Source organism: Corythoichthys intestinalis, chromosome 5 (genome assembly GCF_030265065.1).
Source record: "Corythoichthys intestinalis isolate RoL2023-P3 chromosome 5, ASM3026506v1, whole genome shotgun sequence".
NCBI classification, from domain to species: Eukaryota; Metazoa; Chordata; class Actinopteri; order Syngnathiformes; family Syngnathidae; genus Corythoichthys; species Corythoichthys intestinalis.
The window spans coordinates 12774528-12790873 of NC_080399.1; the positions used below are offsets into that span (position 1 = coordinate 12774528).

Here is a 16346-nt window from a genome sequence, read left to right on the forward strand (position 1 = left end):
GACTTCTTCCTTTTTCATCTGATTTGTTAATAAAATGGCCTCAAACCATTGTCCTCTTTAGACCGTCATAAAACTACAAAAAAAAAGTACACAAGCATTGTATTAGCAACAACGTTAGCTTAGCACGCTATACAGGTTCACTAAACATAAACAAAAAGCGTCTCATACCAAAAATATAACAATTCGCTTACTAACATAATATGTACATTCTTTACAACAACCATACTTACGGACAAAACTGAACTGGCAAGAAAACAATAAACCATGTCGCAAAGCGACCACAAGAGTTCGCTGTTAGACAGCACAAAAAGCCTTGCTGTAAAACTTACCAAAAGGCAGAATACCGTCTGAGCGGGACATGTGCGTTAATTGTGTCAAATATTTTAATTTGATTAATTTTAAAAAATTAAATACCGCCCGTTTACGCGATAATTTTGACAGCCCTAATATATATATGTATATATAAGATAGATAGAGAGCTGTCAAAATTATTGCGTTAACGGGCGGTAATTAATTTTTTTAATTAATCACATTAAAATATTTGCGCAATATATGCGCAATTAACACACATGCCCCGCTCAAACAGATTAAAATGACAGCACAGTGCAATGCCAACTTGTTACTTGTGTTTTTTGGAGTTTTGTCGCCCTCTGCTGACGCTTGGGTGCGACTGATTTTATGGGCTTAAGCACCCATGAGCATTGTGTAATTATTGACATCAACAATGGTGAGCTACTAGTTTATTTTTCGATTGAAAATTTTACAATTTTTATTAAAATGAAAACATTGAGGGGTTTTGATATAAAATTTCTATAACTTGTACTAACATTTATCTTTTAAGAACTACAAGTCTTTCTATCCATGGATCGCTCAGAATGTTAATAATGTTAATGCCATCTTCTTCATTTATTGTTGTAATAAACAAATACAGTACTTAAGTCCTGTATGTTGAATGTATATATCCGTCTTGTGTCTTATCTTTCCATTCCAACAATAACTTACAGAAAAATATGGCATATTTTAGATATGGTTTGAATTGCGATTAATTATGATTAATTTTTAAGCTGTAATTAACTTGATTTAAAAATTTTAAAGCCCTAATATATATATCTATATATCTATATATCTATAGATATATATATAGATATATAGATATATATATTAGGGCTGTCAAACGATTAAAATTTTTAATCGAGTTAATTACAATTTAAAAGTTAATTAATCGTAATTAATCGCAATTCAAACCATCTATAAAATATGCCATATTTTTTTCTGTAAATTATTGTTGGAATGGAAAGATAAGACAAGATGGATATATACATTCAACATACGGTACATAAGGACTGTATTTGTTTATTATAACAATAAATCAAGATGGCATTAACATTATTAACATTGTTAAAGGGATCCATGAATAGAAGACTTGTAGCTCTTAAAAGATGAATATTAGTACAAGTTATAGAAATGTTATATTAAAACGCCTCTTAATGTTTTCGTTTTAATAAAATTTGTAAAATTTTCAATCAAAAAATAAACTAGTAGCCCTATTCTGTCCTCAATGTGTGTGAGTACACAAATTGACACAACATAAGTTCCAAAAAGAAATCAGACGGTGTGGCAAAGTTACATGGGCTTTACTGAAGTCATCTCTTTTTGACAGGAGCACGTTTCTTGTATTTTTGTAAAACTGAAAATAACAAGGCAATGTGTCAATAACTTGCATAAATCACAAAATAATATAAAATGTATACACACGTGTCCATTTGAGCAGTAGCACTAGCCAATTAGCTCACAAGCATCTAACAATGTAACTGCATTTCACCATATATGTGAACAAACTCAAATACACATCATCAATAACTATCTAATGCTCATGAATATAAACAAAGGAGGAATATAACTCACAAGCGATGCATGTATTAGACACAAACAGTGTGATGGGGCTATGAGAACTGCCACTGAATACTGGATGCGGACGTTAGCTGGTCTGAATAGCACTGTCTATTAGTGTGAGTTCGCGTCGACATATAATCACGTCAGAAAAGCGCGCCGAAACCCAAATAATCAGCTGCACTGAATCGCCAGCAGAGGGCGACATTACGCCACATAACATATGCAAGTCACACCCAAGCGCCAGCAGAGGGCGGAAAAACTCCATAAAACACAATTAACAAGTTGGCCTTTCACTGTACTGACATTTAAATGTCTGAGCGGGCCTAGTGCGTTAATTGCGTCAAATATTTTAACGTGATTAATTAAAAAAATTAATTAACGCCCGTTAACATGGAAAATTTGACAGCCCTAATATATATATATATATATATATATATATATATATATATATATATATATATATATATATGTATATATATATATATATATAAAATTATTATTATATATTTTATTTATATAATTTAAACAGCTGGCCATGCCAGTGAAATTTCCAGATTGGTTCGTCTTGAGGTCACGTTAAATCTCACATTAAATTACGAGACTATTGCAATTAGTTGGAAAGACAGCATGTTACATCAACATGATCAAATCAAGCTACTCTTACATCGATCATGTTTATGTAGAAATTGTATAATTTAATCATGCTCACCTTGTATTCAAGGTAGATGTTGTTGTTCATTTAAAAAAATCGATCCGCAAAAATTGAGACCATCTCAGGCTTTTCAAAAATCTGTGATTGGCCAGAGAATTGTAATCGGTGCACCTCCATTAGTTACTTATGGGCATTAACACCACTAAAAACATCTACAGCTGTTTGAAGTTTTATTTTATCTAATTTTTTTTTTTTTTGGCTTATCATTTACAGGAGGGCAAATAAGTATTTAGTCAACCACTAATTGAGCTAGTTCTCCCACTTGAAAATATTAGAGAGGCCTGTAATTGTCAACATGGGTAAACCTCAACCATGAGAGACAGAATGCGGAAAACCCCCCAGAAAATCACATTGTTTGATTTTGAAAGAATTTATTTGCAAATCATGGTGGAAAATAAGTATTTGGTCTACACCCAAAAGTTCATCTCAATACTTTGTTATGTAGCCTTTGTTGGCAATAACGGAGGCCAAACGTTTTCTGTAACTCTTCACAAGCTCTTCACACACTGTTGCTGGTACTTTGGCCCATTCCTCCATGCAGATCTCCTCTAGAGCAGTGATGTTTTGGGGCTGTCGTTGGGCAACACAGACTTTCAACTCCCTCCTCACCCCGTGGCGTCAAAATGATAAAAAGAATGGGGAGCAAAAATCCCAAAACCACACGGGGAGAGCTAGTGAATGACCTACAGAGAGCTGGGACCACAGTAACAAAGGCTACTATTAGTAACATAATGCTCCGCCAGGGACTCAAATCCTGCACTGCCAGACGTGTCCCCTTGCTGAAGAAAGTACACGTCCAGGTCCGTCTCCGGTTCGCTAGAGAGCATTTAGATGATCCAGAAGAGGACTGGGAGAATGTGTTATGGTCAGATGAAACCAAAATAGAACTTTTTGGTAGAAATACAGGTTCTCTTGTTTGGAGGAAAAAGAATACTGAATTGCACCATACCCACTGTAAAGCATGGGGGTGAAAACATCTTGCTTTGGGGCTATTTTTTTGCAAAGGGTGTGTAAAGGAAAGAATGAATGGGGCCATGTATCGAGAGATTTTGAGTGAAAATCTTCCATCAGCAAGGGCATTGAAGATGAGACGTAGCTGGGTCTTTCAGCATGACAATGATCCCAAACACACAGCCAGGGCAACAAAGGAGTGGCTTCGTAAGAAGCATTTCAAGGTCCTGGAGTGGCCTAGCCAGTCTCCAGGTCTCAACCCCATAGAAAATCTGCGGAGGGAGTTGAAAGTCCGTGTTGCCCAACGACAGCCCCAAAACATCACTGCTCTAGAGGAGATCTGCATGGAGGAATGGGCCAAAGTACCAGCAACAGTGTGTGAAGAGCTTGTGAAGAGTTACAGAAAACGTTTGGCCTCCATTATTGCCAACAAAGGGTACATGACAAAGCATTGAGATGAACTTTTGGTATTGACCAAATACTTATTTTCCACCATGATTTAAAAATAAATTATTTAAAACTCAAACAATGTGATTTTCTGGTTTTTTTCCCCACATTCTGTCTCTCATGGTTGAGGTTTAACCATGTTGACAATTATAGGCCTCTCTAATATTTTCAAGTGGGAGAACGTGCACAATTAGTGGTTGACTAAATACTTATTTGCCCCACTGTAAATTTCATTCATGCAGATAAACTAAAATCAAAGTGTCTTTTTTATCCCTGGAAATATTCCAAAATGACTTTTATTAAAATCTTTAATGCAAAGATATAAATATTTCATCAAGTATTTTTTTAATGCCTCCATTTTTAACCAGAGCTGGACATATTATCCATATATTAACTGACGTAAGATTTCAAACAAAATTAAAATATAACAGTACATTTAAATATATTATAAATATATTCATCCTTAATATAATCATCAACATTCTGTTCGGTCTTCTAACTCAAATAAAATAATCTCCCAAAAATTTCGGGATTAGCTGACATTGACACTGAAAGACATCCAATCCATTTTGACTGGGAGGCTTGGCAGCAATCGCTGTCAGTGACAGCCAATGAGTTCAAATAAAAATCACAGTTTACTCCGAGCCCTCATTCTTTGTCTTAACCTCAACATCAAATCCTCCACGTTGAAACCGTCGTCTTTGGTCTTGAGAGCAATTGCGGCGACCACCAGGGCCACCATGGCGGTCAGACCCCAAATACGATACTTTACTCCCGTGTCGGGCTCCACGAAGTCAAAGGAGACCCACGATGCGGTCTCCCCGGCAACGAAGGGTCCGACAAACAATTCCAGCGGGGCAGCGAAGACGGCGCTGACTTCGGCGGGGTTGGGACGAGCCTGGAAGGACTCTGGGATGAAGCCCACCACTGGAGTAACCAGAAGACCGTTCTGGTAGAAAAATGGAAGATGTATTTATTAGCCCAGGCTCAACCCGATCGAGGCAGTTACAACATCACATAGTAAATGACAGATTGCTAAATTGATACCTTTGAGATGACAGGTTGCAGTGTGCAGATTACATGAACGTCACCCGGAGGTAAACCGATCTCCTCCTGAGCTTCCCTCAAGGCGGTCTGCACATCGTCTTCGTCGCTGGGGTCCCGCTTGCCGCCAGGAAAACACACTTCACCCGCGCTCGTCCTCAGCTATACACAAATTAGTCATTTATAAGGGCATTCCTTAGTTTGGAAAGCTCATTAATTTAAAAAAAAAATACAATTTAAAGATTGAAAAACACTTTTCCCAGAAAAGATTATTTTACACTTGTTAAAAAATTAAGTTATTCGCATGAAATTCTTCAAGATATGCACTTGTGTATTTTTTTACCTGTAAATATATTTTTACAGAATTGAAGACTTTGCTGGAAAATGTACAACTTTCTATTGGGGTTACTTTTTCTTCACGAATTGAATTGTTATTTTGAATTCTTTCTCCTTTTATTCATCCAACCTTTAAAAAAAAAAATCTAAAAAATATGCATTAACCCTGTAAAATTCCCACTTTTACAATTTCTGTCTTTATGACTTTATTCTTGCTTGAAAAATATATTTTTTAAATTCAACATGCTTCAATCTCATCACATTGTCTTGTTAAAAACATGCGCTATTCTTGTAAATCACAACTTTTAGACAAGTGCCTCAATATCGAATGATCTTTTTTGTCTTATAAATTTACTTTATTTTTTGGGATAAACGATCTACTGTAATTTTCGGACTATAAGCCGCTACTTTTTTCCCTCATTTTGAATCCTGCGGCTTATAGTCCAGTGCAGCTTGTTCCTTGATTTATTTGGGTTATTAGGTAACACTTTATTTGACAGCTGCATCGAAAGACTGTCATAAGACCGTCATAATTAGAATATGACACTATCATTTGCTTTACGGAATGCTTATGACAGATGTCATCAATTGTCATCCAGCAAAATATGTCACTAACTACATTTATATCCAGTTTGGATCGTTTACATCCATTCAAAATTGAGATAATTTCCCAATGACAATAAATGACATCTGTTTTAAGCATTCATTAATGTTCATGACAGTGTCATGTCATAATTATGATAGTCTTATGACAGTCTTATGTCGCTACTGTCAAATAAAGTGTTACCAAATACTATAACTAGCAATTAATGAAAGAACCGGAACAGTAACTGAAGAAATAATTAGCACGGAACAGGAATATTGTCTGTAGCACTGCAATGCATGCTAGGAGGCATGCTGGACGTCAACAGTGTTGACAGCAGGTGGAAGCAGAGGTTGACTGTCTCCCCCAAGGGAGCAGTGATTGCCAAATGAAGCCTTGTGAACCAATGAAGCTTTACAGCCAATTGGTTCAAAGTTCATTTGGTCCTATGACACTCTTATGACGCTGTCAAATAAGGTGTTACCGGTTAATATCTTTTGGTTTTAATATCCCACAATAGAGTGAGGACAGCTGCGGCTTATCGTCCAGTGTGGCTTATCTATGAACAAATGCCGTTTTCGTGTCAAATTTGATGGGTGGCGGCTTATAGTCAGGTGCGCCTTATAGTACGAAAATTGCGGTAATTTAATTTTGGAAAATTGTAACTTTTACAGTAATGTACTTAGCTATTTTTCTTTCTATATTAATTATACTCTAAAAATGACCTGTTTTTACTTTGACCACATAGTAACTTTACCATCACTCAGAACAGAGGTCCCCAACCACCGGGCCGTGGACCGTTACTGGTCCGTGGCGCATTTGCTACCGGGCCGCAGAGAAATAAATAATTTATTAATGACTCCAATCTGGCCTGTGGCTCTTGACACATCAATATCCCTGTCGACTCTATAGACTAATCCGAGTATAGATTTGTATAGGTCACCATCTAGCTACATCTAATTACTAGGGTGTTTGCACACCTATAGACCCTACTCACATGACGTCACAACCACGCCTCCGCGCCATGTTGTCCATCAACTCGTCGTGTTGACGCATTATCGCTACGTAAATTCCTCCTATTATGGCGTGTTTTTCTGCTCGTTAACATTAATAATCAAAATGGTGAAGGCTTGAGTGGCGGTTGGTTGCAGTAACAGAGAAGATAGACAGAGAGACTTGAAGTTCTACCGTATTCCGAGAGACCCGGAGAGGAGAGCGAGATGGACTGCTGCAATTCGACGAGAAAACTGGGCTCCAAACGATTACCACAGATTATGTAGTAGTCATTTTATATCTGGTAAGATGCATTTAATATATATTTAGAGGGTTTTGGGCTGACAACCACAATTAAGATCATTGCGAGGCTAATCGCTGACAACATACAGTTTCAAATTCAAGATGCTTATTTCTTCCACCATCATTATTTTTTGAATAATATTTAGCTGGTACCAAGTGAAAGAAGTTAAACAGGTGAGTCCAAACCTTTTGCAAAGGAGGCCAGATTTGGTGTGGTAAAAATTCAGGGGGCTACCTTGGCTGATTTACATAGAACAATATAAACAAATTTTAGCAACCCCTTCTGTGTGTCATATAAGCTTTATTTATTTATTTTTTTTAATTCATAATTTCAACAGTCTCGTCTTTGTGGCGTTCTCTTTCGACACTCGGGCTCTTGCGAAATACTGCTGCTGTGAAATTAAACTAGCTTCAAGTTGCTATAATTTCTCGCTGCTTATCTTCCCTGTAATGTTGTCGTACATGTCAGCGTGTCTTGTTCGGTAATATCATTATCGCGTCACATCGAACTCTTTGAAAACAGCGACTTTCTCTTTGCAAATGAGGCAGACACAGTTGTTGCGTGTTTTATTGAAGAAATAGTCCGATATCCACCTATCCTTGAACCGTCGGCCATCGCAGTCAACTTTTTTTTTTATTGATTGTCGCCATTTTAGAAAATTGGAAGTAAAGGGTCACACGGGGTAATGTTGCTTAGAGTGCTGCTCTTAAAGTTTTTCAAACTTTCGTGAGAATAGGCTGATTTTGTGTGGACAAGATAGTTGTAGATATCAGGGTAGCAGATGTCAGGCAGAGAGGGCGAAGACAGCGGGTCGAAAAATATCGATTTAGGCATCAAATATGGATCTGGCGAATGGATAGACTGAAGCTTTTCCACATAACGCCTTTTATGCAACGCATCCAATGAGTTTACAGCGTCTGAAAGCACCGGGGCTTCCATGAATTGCACTATAAATTGCACGACAAATTGAAACCATTGAGAATACGGATAAACAATGACGGACAATATGGCGGCCGGATACAGCGACACGTCATTCTGTGACGTTGGTGAGTAGGGTCTATAGCAGCCCAGCGCCATTCAATGTAAACAATAACTTGCTGTTGGCTGTGTGCTGCGGGCGGCGACGTCTTTGGACAGCTTTTTTACGGGGAAAAGGCCACCTGCTGAGCCAGAAGAGGAGCCTACAACCAAGTCCATTCTGCATAATATGTAGCTAAAAGCTAGCAAACGAGGCAACAAAAGCGAATGCACTGAGAGCATCATACCTCATGGTGAACCGTATTGTTAAAGCTAAGAAACCTTTTACGATTGGAGAAGAACTCATCATGCTTGCGACTACGGATATTTGCTGAAATGTTTTAGGAGAGGCCGCTGTTAAAAAAAGGTTGATTCAGTGTATGGTGAATGAAATTTTCTCTGCATTTAATATTGGTTTTTAGCCTCGACGTGTTATTTTATATTTTCTGTCATTTTCTGCAACGCGTTGCCGGTCTGTGAAAGAAAAAGGCCCACGTTACATAGGTCCGTGGTGCAAAAAAGGTTGGAGACCACTGACTTAGACCACTCAAACATTAGAATTCAATTAGTATGCAAATTAGGGCTGCAGCTATCGATTATTTTAGCAGTCAATTAACGAGTTAGTTCGAATAATCGAGTAATCGGATAAGGAACATAAAAAATTAAAATACCTGAGCTGGGCCACAAACAGTGAAAAAAATAAAAATGAAAAAATAAATCAGGATCTAAGTACAACAAAAGAACAATTGGCTAACTTACATAGCACAAATCCGCTATCTTAAATGCTATAAAATGCTAACTTTTTCTTTAACAATGCTCTTAACGAATGGTTCAAACACATATTCCCGCAATATATATGGCGGAAAACACTCAGGTGACTTGAAGTTCCGCTCTGAGACCCCCAATTTGGCCAACTTTCAAAATTGTCCGATATGCAGGTGTGAGACATCATTGGAAAGCTTAAAATCTCAATTTTCTGGGGGAAGAAATTTTTTGAACAGGAGGACATTTAAAAAAAAAAAAAAAAAAATTTAAACAGCAAAACCCTATCTGGAGGTGAGAGCACACAAGAGCAGGCTTACAGACGCCATTACTTTAACGAGATATTATCGCGTACTTACCTTGTTTCGATCCAAAAACTTCATGTAGCATGTATCACTGAGTGTCAAGACACGGCTGTGAATATCCACAGCTGGATTTTTGGGGTATTTTGGGGGTGAAACATGGTAATAAAACACGGGAGACATCGCAGACATCAAGGAGTGGTCGACATTTTCTTTTTCATAAATTTACCCTTTTAAACGTTTTTTTTTCTTCAGTTTTTCTTTGTTTGGATCGATTATTTATCATCTAACATATCGGAGAAAATGCGACAGTAACAAAAAAAAAAAAAAATACAATTAAGCGATAGTTATGAAGTAGATGTCCTTGACTTTTTTACAGACGCCATTTTTTTCATTGAGACGTAATTTGTAGTTTAAAATATGTGAGTGAATACTTTTTTAATGTCTTTTTTTTTTAAATGAAATATGAGACATCAATTAATGATTCTAAGCTAAAAACTACAGACATTTTGAATAATAAATATAATTACCTTTGTTTTATGGCTGGGTTGAAACAAAAGCCGTTGCGCGACGTCTGTAAACGGGGGTTTTCAGGGTAAAACGGACAAATTAAAAAATAGTTCGAGGGCTTAATGCGCCACGAATCTGCTATGGCAGCATATTGACATATTGTTCTATCAAACACAACCGTTGCTTTGGCTTAAAAATACAACAGTTTCTTTTAAAGAGGAATGCAAGAGCAGAAACGACTTTTTCAGTCTTGTTTCCACCATAAATATATATATAACTAAATTACGAATGCATTTAAAAAAAACATTAGCTCAAACAAAAACTTAGCTTATGTGGGTCTTAGCAGGGAGCAGCTGGATTCAGCCATGTGACACTGTTGCCACTAGCGGGCAGTGTATCCACCCAAATCAATAAAACTATATGCAAACACTTTCAAAACAAACCATTACAACGCTGTTTAAATTAAACGAATACTTGAAGCAGCAAAATTTAATTCGAATCGTTTTTCTGTGGGGTCAGATTAGTCTCATAAGTACACACTCATTTAACAGGAAACACACACGTATTGTGGGATTCGTAAACACATAGCACGCGAAACACACACGTATTGTGGGATTCGTAAACACATAGCACGCGAAACACACATTGTGGGATTCGTAAACACATAGCACGCGAAACACAAACACATTCATCAAATGTGTGTGTGAATTGTTTTACGCGCATTTGTAACGTGCTTCCAATTTCAAATTCCCACTTACGAGTGTGTTGATCGTTTTGATACTCGTCATGCGCAACTGAGAAGAACACATGCATTTTTTTTAACTGGAGCCCGTCTTCAGCCAATCAGACGTCTTCTTCTTAAACAGCCAATCACAAGGGCTGGGCTGTTTCATTACGTCACTGCTGTGCGCCTTCAAGTCCGGTGTACTGACAAGTGACAAATGGGGAGCTTTTGTCGAAGTAGGAGCCCCGTTTTTGACAGCTCCTCAACTCGACCGCGGGGACTATCGATGCAAGGTGTCCCGTCGAACAAATGTAGCATACGTTTAGTTAGGTCCTGCCACTGACTGTCGAAGCACTAATATTAAAGATTATGATTAGCATATTTTAGCAGGCTTATCAAGTCACACGTAATGATATTTTACTACGATTAGCATTTTTAATAGGCTTACGTCGTTTAACGGTTTTGCCTTTCTCTGTCATTGACAGCTGAAGACGTCCCATCCATTTTGAGTGGGAGGACCTCCCATGCACTTCAAATGGTTTGGATGTCAACTAGTGAAAAACTCATTGAACCGCTCAGCAGAGGGATGATGAGAGCAAGATTAGATGTCTAATACTGTACTATATGTGGCACATTTTTAACAGGCTTTTTGTCCGCTAAATAAGTCTTTTTAAGACTACTTTCTCCATTTCAAGCCTATTTGAAAGTCATACTTGGGAAAATTCAGACTTAAACCAGACTTCTTAATGTATGATTGTGATGTCTATGCTTAAACCAATTTAAGACCATTTTAAAAGGAAAAAAAATAAGACATTATAAGCCTGTTAAAAATGCTACCTACAGTGACAGTACTATTTAAAGGATGGTAGTCTATTACGGATATAAAAAAATATATTTTTTGAAAGACTTGGAGCAACAGAGCTTAACCCTTTCTTGCCAAATGTATCACATTTGATACACTTAGGATTTCATGATTTTGAGACTAATTCAGAATTTAGAACTCTTTCCTCAAAAAAAAAAAAAAAAGGATGCAAGTCAACTCATGCATCTGCATGTTCCATGAGAAAAACAGGATTTAACAAGGAAAATAGATATTAGAGCGCTTATTACATTTTTCTTTACAAATTTGGGAAAAAAAAGGTTTAAGACCTTATTTGTCACATTTTGTGATCCTCTGACAATTGCTTCATATTGCAGGCATTAAGGGGTTAAGACCTGCCACATGGATTTTACCTTTTTAAACACTTTTTTTTATCGTGACAAACCTAATAAGTGATCAATGATGGCAAGAGAGGATAAAGCGCAGCAGCAAATCCTCAGATCTGTTCTTTGGATGCCTTTGAAAGTAAATAGTGACACCGAGAGCAATCAGGAGTTCAATTATGTGAGGTGAGGAGACCAAGTAAGTTTCAGACATTTTTTTTTATTTATATAGACATCTCAGACTCCCAGCCTGTAGTCTAAAAGGAATCTCCAGCCGGACTTGAAGGCGCACAGCAGTGACGTAATGAAACAGCCCAGCCCTTGTGATTGGATGTTTAAGAAGAAGACGTCTGATTGGCTGAAGAGGGGCTCCAGTTAAAAAAATGCATGTGTTCTTCTTAGTTGCGCATGACGAGTATCAAAACGATCAACACACCCGTAAGTGGGAATTTGAAATTGGAAGCACGTTACAAATGCGCGTAAAACAATTCACACACACATTTGATGAATGTGTTTGTGTTTCGCGTGCTATGTGTTTACGAATCCCACAATGTGTGTGTGTTTCGCGTGCTATGTGTTTACGAATCCCACAATGTGTGTGTGTGTTTCGCGTGCTATGTGTTTACGAATCCCACAATACGTGTGTGTTTCCTGTTAAATGAATGTGTGTACTTATGAGACTAATCTGACCCCATATTTTTCTAATCAAATCCTCAAGTTAATCGATTAATCATTGCAGCACTAATGTAAATATTCTTAAGCATACGAATAACCAAAAAGTAATTGTACATTGCAATATCTCAGGGAGTTGTGCTTGATTGGCCTTTAGTGTTGTGTATGTACACTTGTGGTCAAAAGTTGACATACACTTGTGAAGAACATAATGTCATGGCTCTCTTGAGTTTCCAGTTATTTCTACAACTCTGATTTTTCTCTGATAGAGTGATTGGAACAGATACTTCTTTGTCAAAAAACATTCATGAAGTTTGGTTCTTTTATGACTTTATTATGGGTGAACAGAAAAAAGTGATCAAATCTGCTGGGTCAAAAATATACATACAGCAGCGCTAATATTTGGTAACATGTCCCTTGGCCATTTTCACTTCAATTAGGCGCTTTTGGTAGCCATCCACAAGCTTCTGGCAAGCTTCTGGTTGAATCTTTGACCACTCCTCTTGACAGAATTGGTGCAGTTCAGTTAAATTTGATGGCTTTCTGACACGTACTTGTTTCTTCAGCATTGTCCACAAGTTCTCAATGGGGTTTAAGTAAGGACTTTGGGAAGGCCATTCGAAAACCTTAATTCTAGCCTGATTTAGCCATTCCATTACCACTTTTGATGTGTGTTTGGGGTCATTGTCCTGTTGGAACACCCAACTGCGCCCAAGACCCAATCTTCGGGCTGATGACGTTAGGTTATCTTGAAGAATTTGAAGGTAATCCTCCTTCTTCATTATCCCATTTACACTCTGTAAAGCACCAGTTCCGTTGTCAGCAAAACAGCCCCACAGCATACTACTACCACCACCGTGCTTGACGGTAGGCATGGTGTACTTGGGGTTAAAGGCCTCACCTTTTCTCCTCCAAACATATTGCTGGGCATTGTGGCCAAGCAGCTCGATTTTTGTTTCGTTTGACCACAGAACTTTCCTCCAGAAGGTCTTATCTTTGTCCATGTGATCAGCAGCAAACTTCAGTCGAGCCTTAAGGTGCCGCTTTTGGAGCAAGGGCTTCCTTCTTGCACGGCAGCCTCTCAGTCCATGGAGATGCAAAACACGCTTGACTGTGGACACTGACACCTGTGTTCCAGCAACTTCTAATTCTTGGCAGATCTGCTTTTTGGTGATTCTCGGTTGAATCTTCACCCTCCTGACCAATTTTCTCTCAGCAGCAGCTGATAGCTTGCGTTTTCTTCCTGATCGTGGCAGTGACAAAACAGTGCCATGCACTTTATACTTACAAACAATTGTTTGCACTGTTGCTCTTGGGACCTGCAGCTGCCTTGAAATGGCTCCAAGTGACTTTCCTGACTTGTTCAAGTCAATGATTCGCTTTTTCAGATCCATGAATGTATATTTTTGACCCAGCAGATTTGATCACATTTTCTGTTAACCCATAATAAAGTCATAAAAGAACCAAACTTCATGAATATTTTTTGTGACAAAGAAGTATCTGTTCCAATCACTCTATAGGAGAAAAATCAGAGTTGTAGAAATAACTGGAAACTCAAGAGAGCCATGACATTATGTTCTTCACAAGTGTATGTAAACCTTTGACCACAACTGTATGTATGATAATACATTATTATAATAAATTTATTAAATTAATTAAGATCGTACAGTGAGCCTAGTACGATTAAAAAAATAAAAAATAATTTATTTTTTTTTTAAAATCCAAGTTATTACAGTTAAAATAGTTGTAATCTTATTTAGTAAAGTAACATTAATTGCCACTGACGGTGACAGACCTCTAAACCTTCCCAGTCCAAATGGATTAGACGTCCACCGTCAATGGCACTGAAAGGCCATACAATGCCAACTATCCTACTTCAAATGGGTTTGATGCCTACAGCAGTCAATACAGAAAGAGTTCTGCACATATGCGTGTGTAACGTGCCTGCTAATCTACCTGGTCGGAGCGCTTTGTCATGAGCGTATGTATTTTGCCATTCTTCACGAACAGAGGGACCAAAACTGAAGCTTGAGGTAGATCAGCTCCTTGCGGTGTTTCCCGTTGCTTTCTGACGTCAAACTGTTCGAACGCCACCATCGCTTCCTCTTTGACATCCATGCTAAGCAAACAGGTGAGCTAAAAGTCACGACGAAGCTCAAATCAACTTTTCCATCATTTTGGTCTAAAGCGCGTCCGTTTTTTTAATGTGAGTTCATTCATTTAGGATTTAAAATGGAGATGTTACAGATTTGGATGAACGTAGAAAACTAAAGTATCAACAACACGATGAAGTCGGTGAGATCATGATGCGGAGCGGACGACTAGGATCAACCACAGCGGCACCTAGGATTGGAGGACCGTACTGCGGTTCCCAATGTGGAAGCAAATAACTCCTAATGCATGCAGTGCTTCTCAATTATTTTGTGTTAAGCCCCCAAGGAAGACGATAATGTTTCGCAATATTCATGCCATCTAAAGTATTATAAAATAGTTGTAGTCTTGTGCTAAAAATTCGAAATAATTATAAATTATAATTCATTTGCTTAAATTGATTATCGCCTGCAATGAAGAAATGCTTTGCTTGCAATGAAGAATTGCTATGCTCTTCTAAAACCGGTCTGCTGTAGTCAGGCCGAAGAATATGGAAGTAGCTGAAGACGGCAGACGATTGAAATGGCTGTAGACAACAGATAAATGACTGGCAGAATTTATTACCGCTGATTGACACATGATTTGACACATACAGCGGGGCAAATGAGTATTTACTCAACCACTAATTCTGCAAGTTCTCCCACTTGAAAATATTAGAGAGGCCTGTAATTGTCAACATGGGTAAAGCTCAACCATGAGAGACAGAATGTGGTAAAAAAAAGAAGAAAAAAAAAAACAGAAAATCACATTGTTTGATTTTTAAAGAATGTATTTCCAAATTAGCGTGGAAAATAAGTATTTGGTCAATACCAAAAGTTCATCTCAATACTTTGTTATGTACCCTTTTTTGGCAATAACAGAAGCCAAACGTTTTCTGTAACTCTTCACAAGCTTTTCACACACTGTTGCTGGTATTTTGGCCCGTTCCTCCATGCAGATCTCCTCTAGAGCAGTGATGTTTTGGGGCTGTCGTTGGGCAACACGGACTTTCAACTCCCTCCACAGATTTTCTATGGGGTTGAGATCTGGAGACTGGCTAGGCCACTCCAGGACCTTGAAATGCTTCTTATGAAGCCACTCCTTTGTTGCCCTGGCTGTGTGTTTGGGATCATTGTCATGCTGAAAGACCCAGCTACGTCTCATCTTCAATGCCCTTGCTGATGGAAGGAGATTTTCACTCAAAATCTCTCCATACATGGCCCCCATTCATTCTTTCCTTTACACAGATCAGTTGTCCTGGTCCCTTTGCAGAAAAACAGCCCCAAAGCATGATTTTTTCACCCCCTTGCTTCACAGTAGGTATGGTGTTCTTCGGATGCAATTCAGTAGTCTTTCTCCTCCAAACACGACAACCTGTGTTTCTACCAAAAAGTTCTATTTTTGTTTCATCTGACCATAACACATTCTCCCAGTCCTCTTCTGGATCATCCAAATGCTCTCTAGCGAACCGCAGACGAGCCTGGGTGTGTACTGGCTTCGGCAGTGGGACACCTGGCGGCGCATTGTGTTACTGATAGTAGCCTTTGTTACTGTGGTCCCAGCTCTGTCAGTCATTCACTTGGTCCCCCCGTGTGGTTCTGGGATTTTTGCTCACCGTTCTTATCATTTTGATGCCACGGGGTGAGATCTTGCATGGAGCCCCAGATCGAAGGAGATTATCAGTAGTCTTGTATGTCTCCGTTGTCTAATTATTGCTCCCACAGAGGATTTCTTTACACTAAGCGTTTTACCTATTGCAGATT

At 38.3% G+C, this 16346-nt stretch overlaps 1 protein-coding gene across 2 annotated transcripts; it reads right to left on the bottom strand.

Annotated features, from left to right (window-relative positions):
- Positions 1-4205: 4205 nt before the first annotated feature.
- nudt7 (nudix (nucleoside diphosphate linked moiety X)-type motif 7) lies at positions 4206-14796 on the bottom strand. Of its 2 annotated transcripts, none has more exons than XM_057837192.1 (3): positions 14410-14796; positions 5051-5209; positions 4206-4952 (listed from the first exon to the last, which is right to left on the bottom strand). In XM_057837192.1, the coding sequence occupies exons 1-3, from the start codon at positions 14569-14571 to the stop codon at positions 4632-4634; spliced, it is 642 nt and encodes a 213-aa protein (XP_057693175.1). In that variant the 5' UTR covers positions 14572-14796; the 3' UTR covers positions 4206-4631. The 2 variants fall into 2 exon arrangements, with proteins under 2 accessions (XP_057693175.1, XP_057693176.1); XM_057837193.1 differs by lacking the exon at positions 14410-14796 and adding an exon at positions 9402-10403.
- Positions 14797-16346: the final 1550 nt, after the last annotated feature.

Excerpts from the sequence above, each read along its gene's own strand:
- nudt7 (XM_057837192.1), bottom strand. The coding sequence starts at position 14,571 with ATGGATGTCAAAGAGGAAGCGATGGTGGCGTTCGAACAGTTTGACGTC. Across the intron at positions 5,210-14,409 it reads TGACAAAGCGCTCCGACCAG|CTGAGGACGAGCGCGGGTGA; the intron begins GTAGATTAGCAG and ends ATTTGTGTATAG. Across the intron at positions 4,953-5,050 it reads TGCAACCTGTCATCTCAAAG|AACGGTCTTCTGGTTACTCC; the intron begins GTATCAATTTAG and ends TTTTTCTACCAG.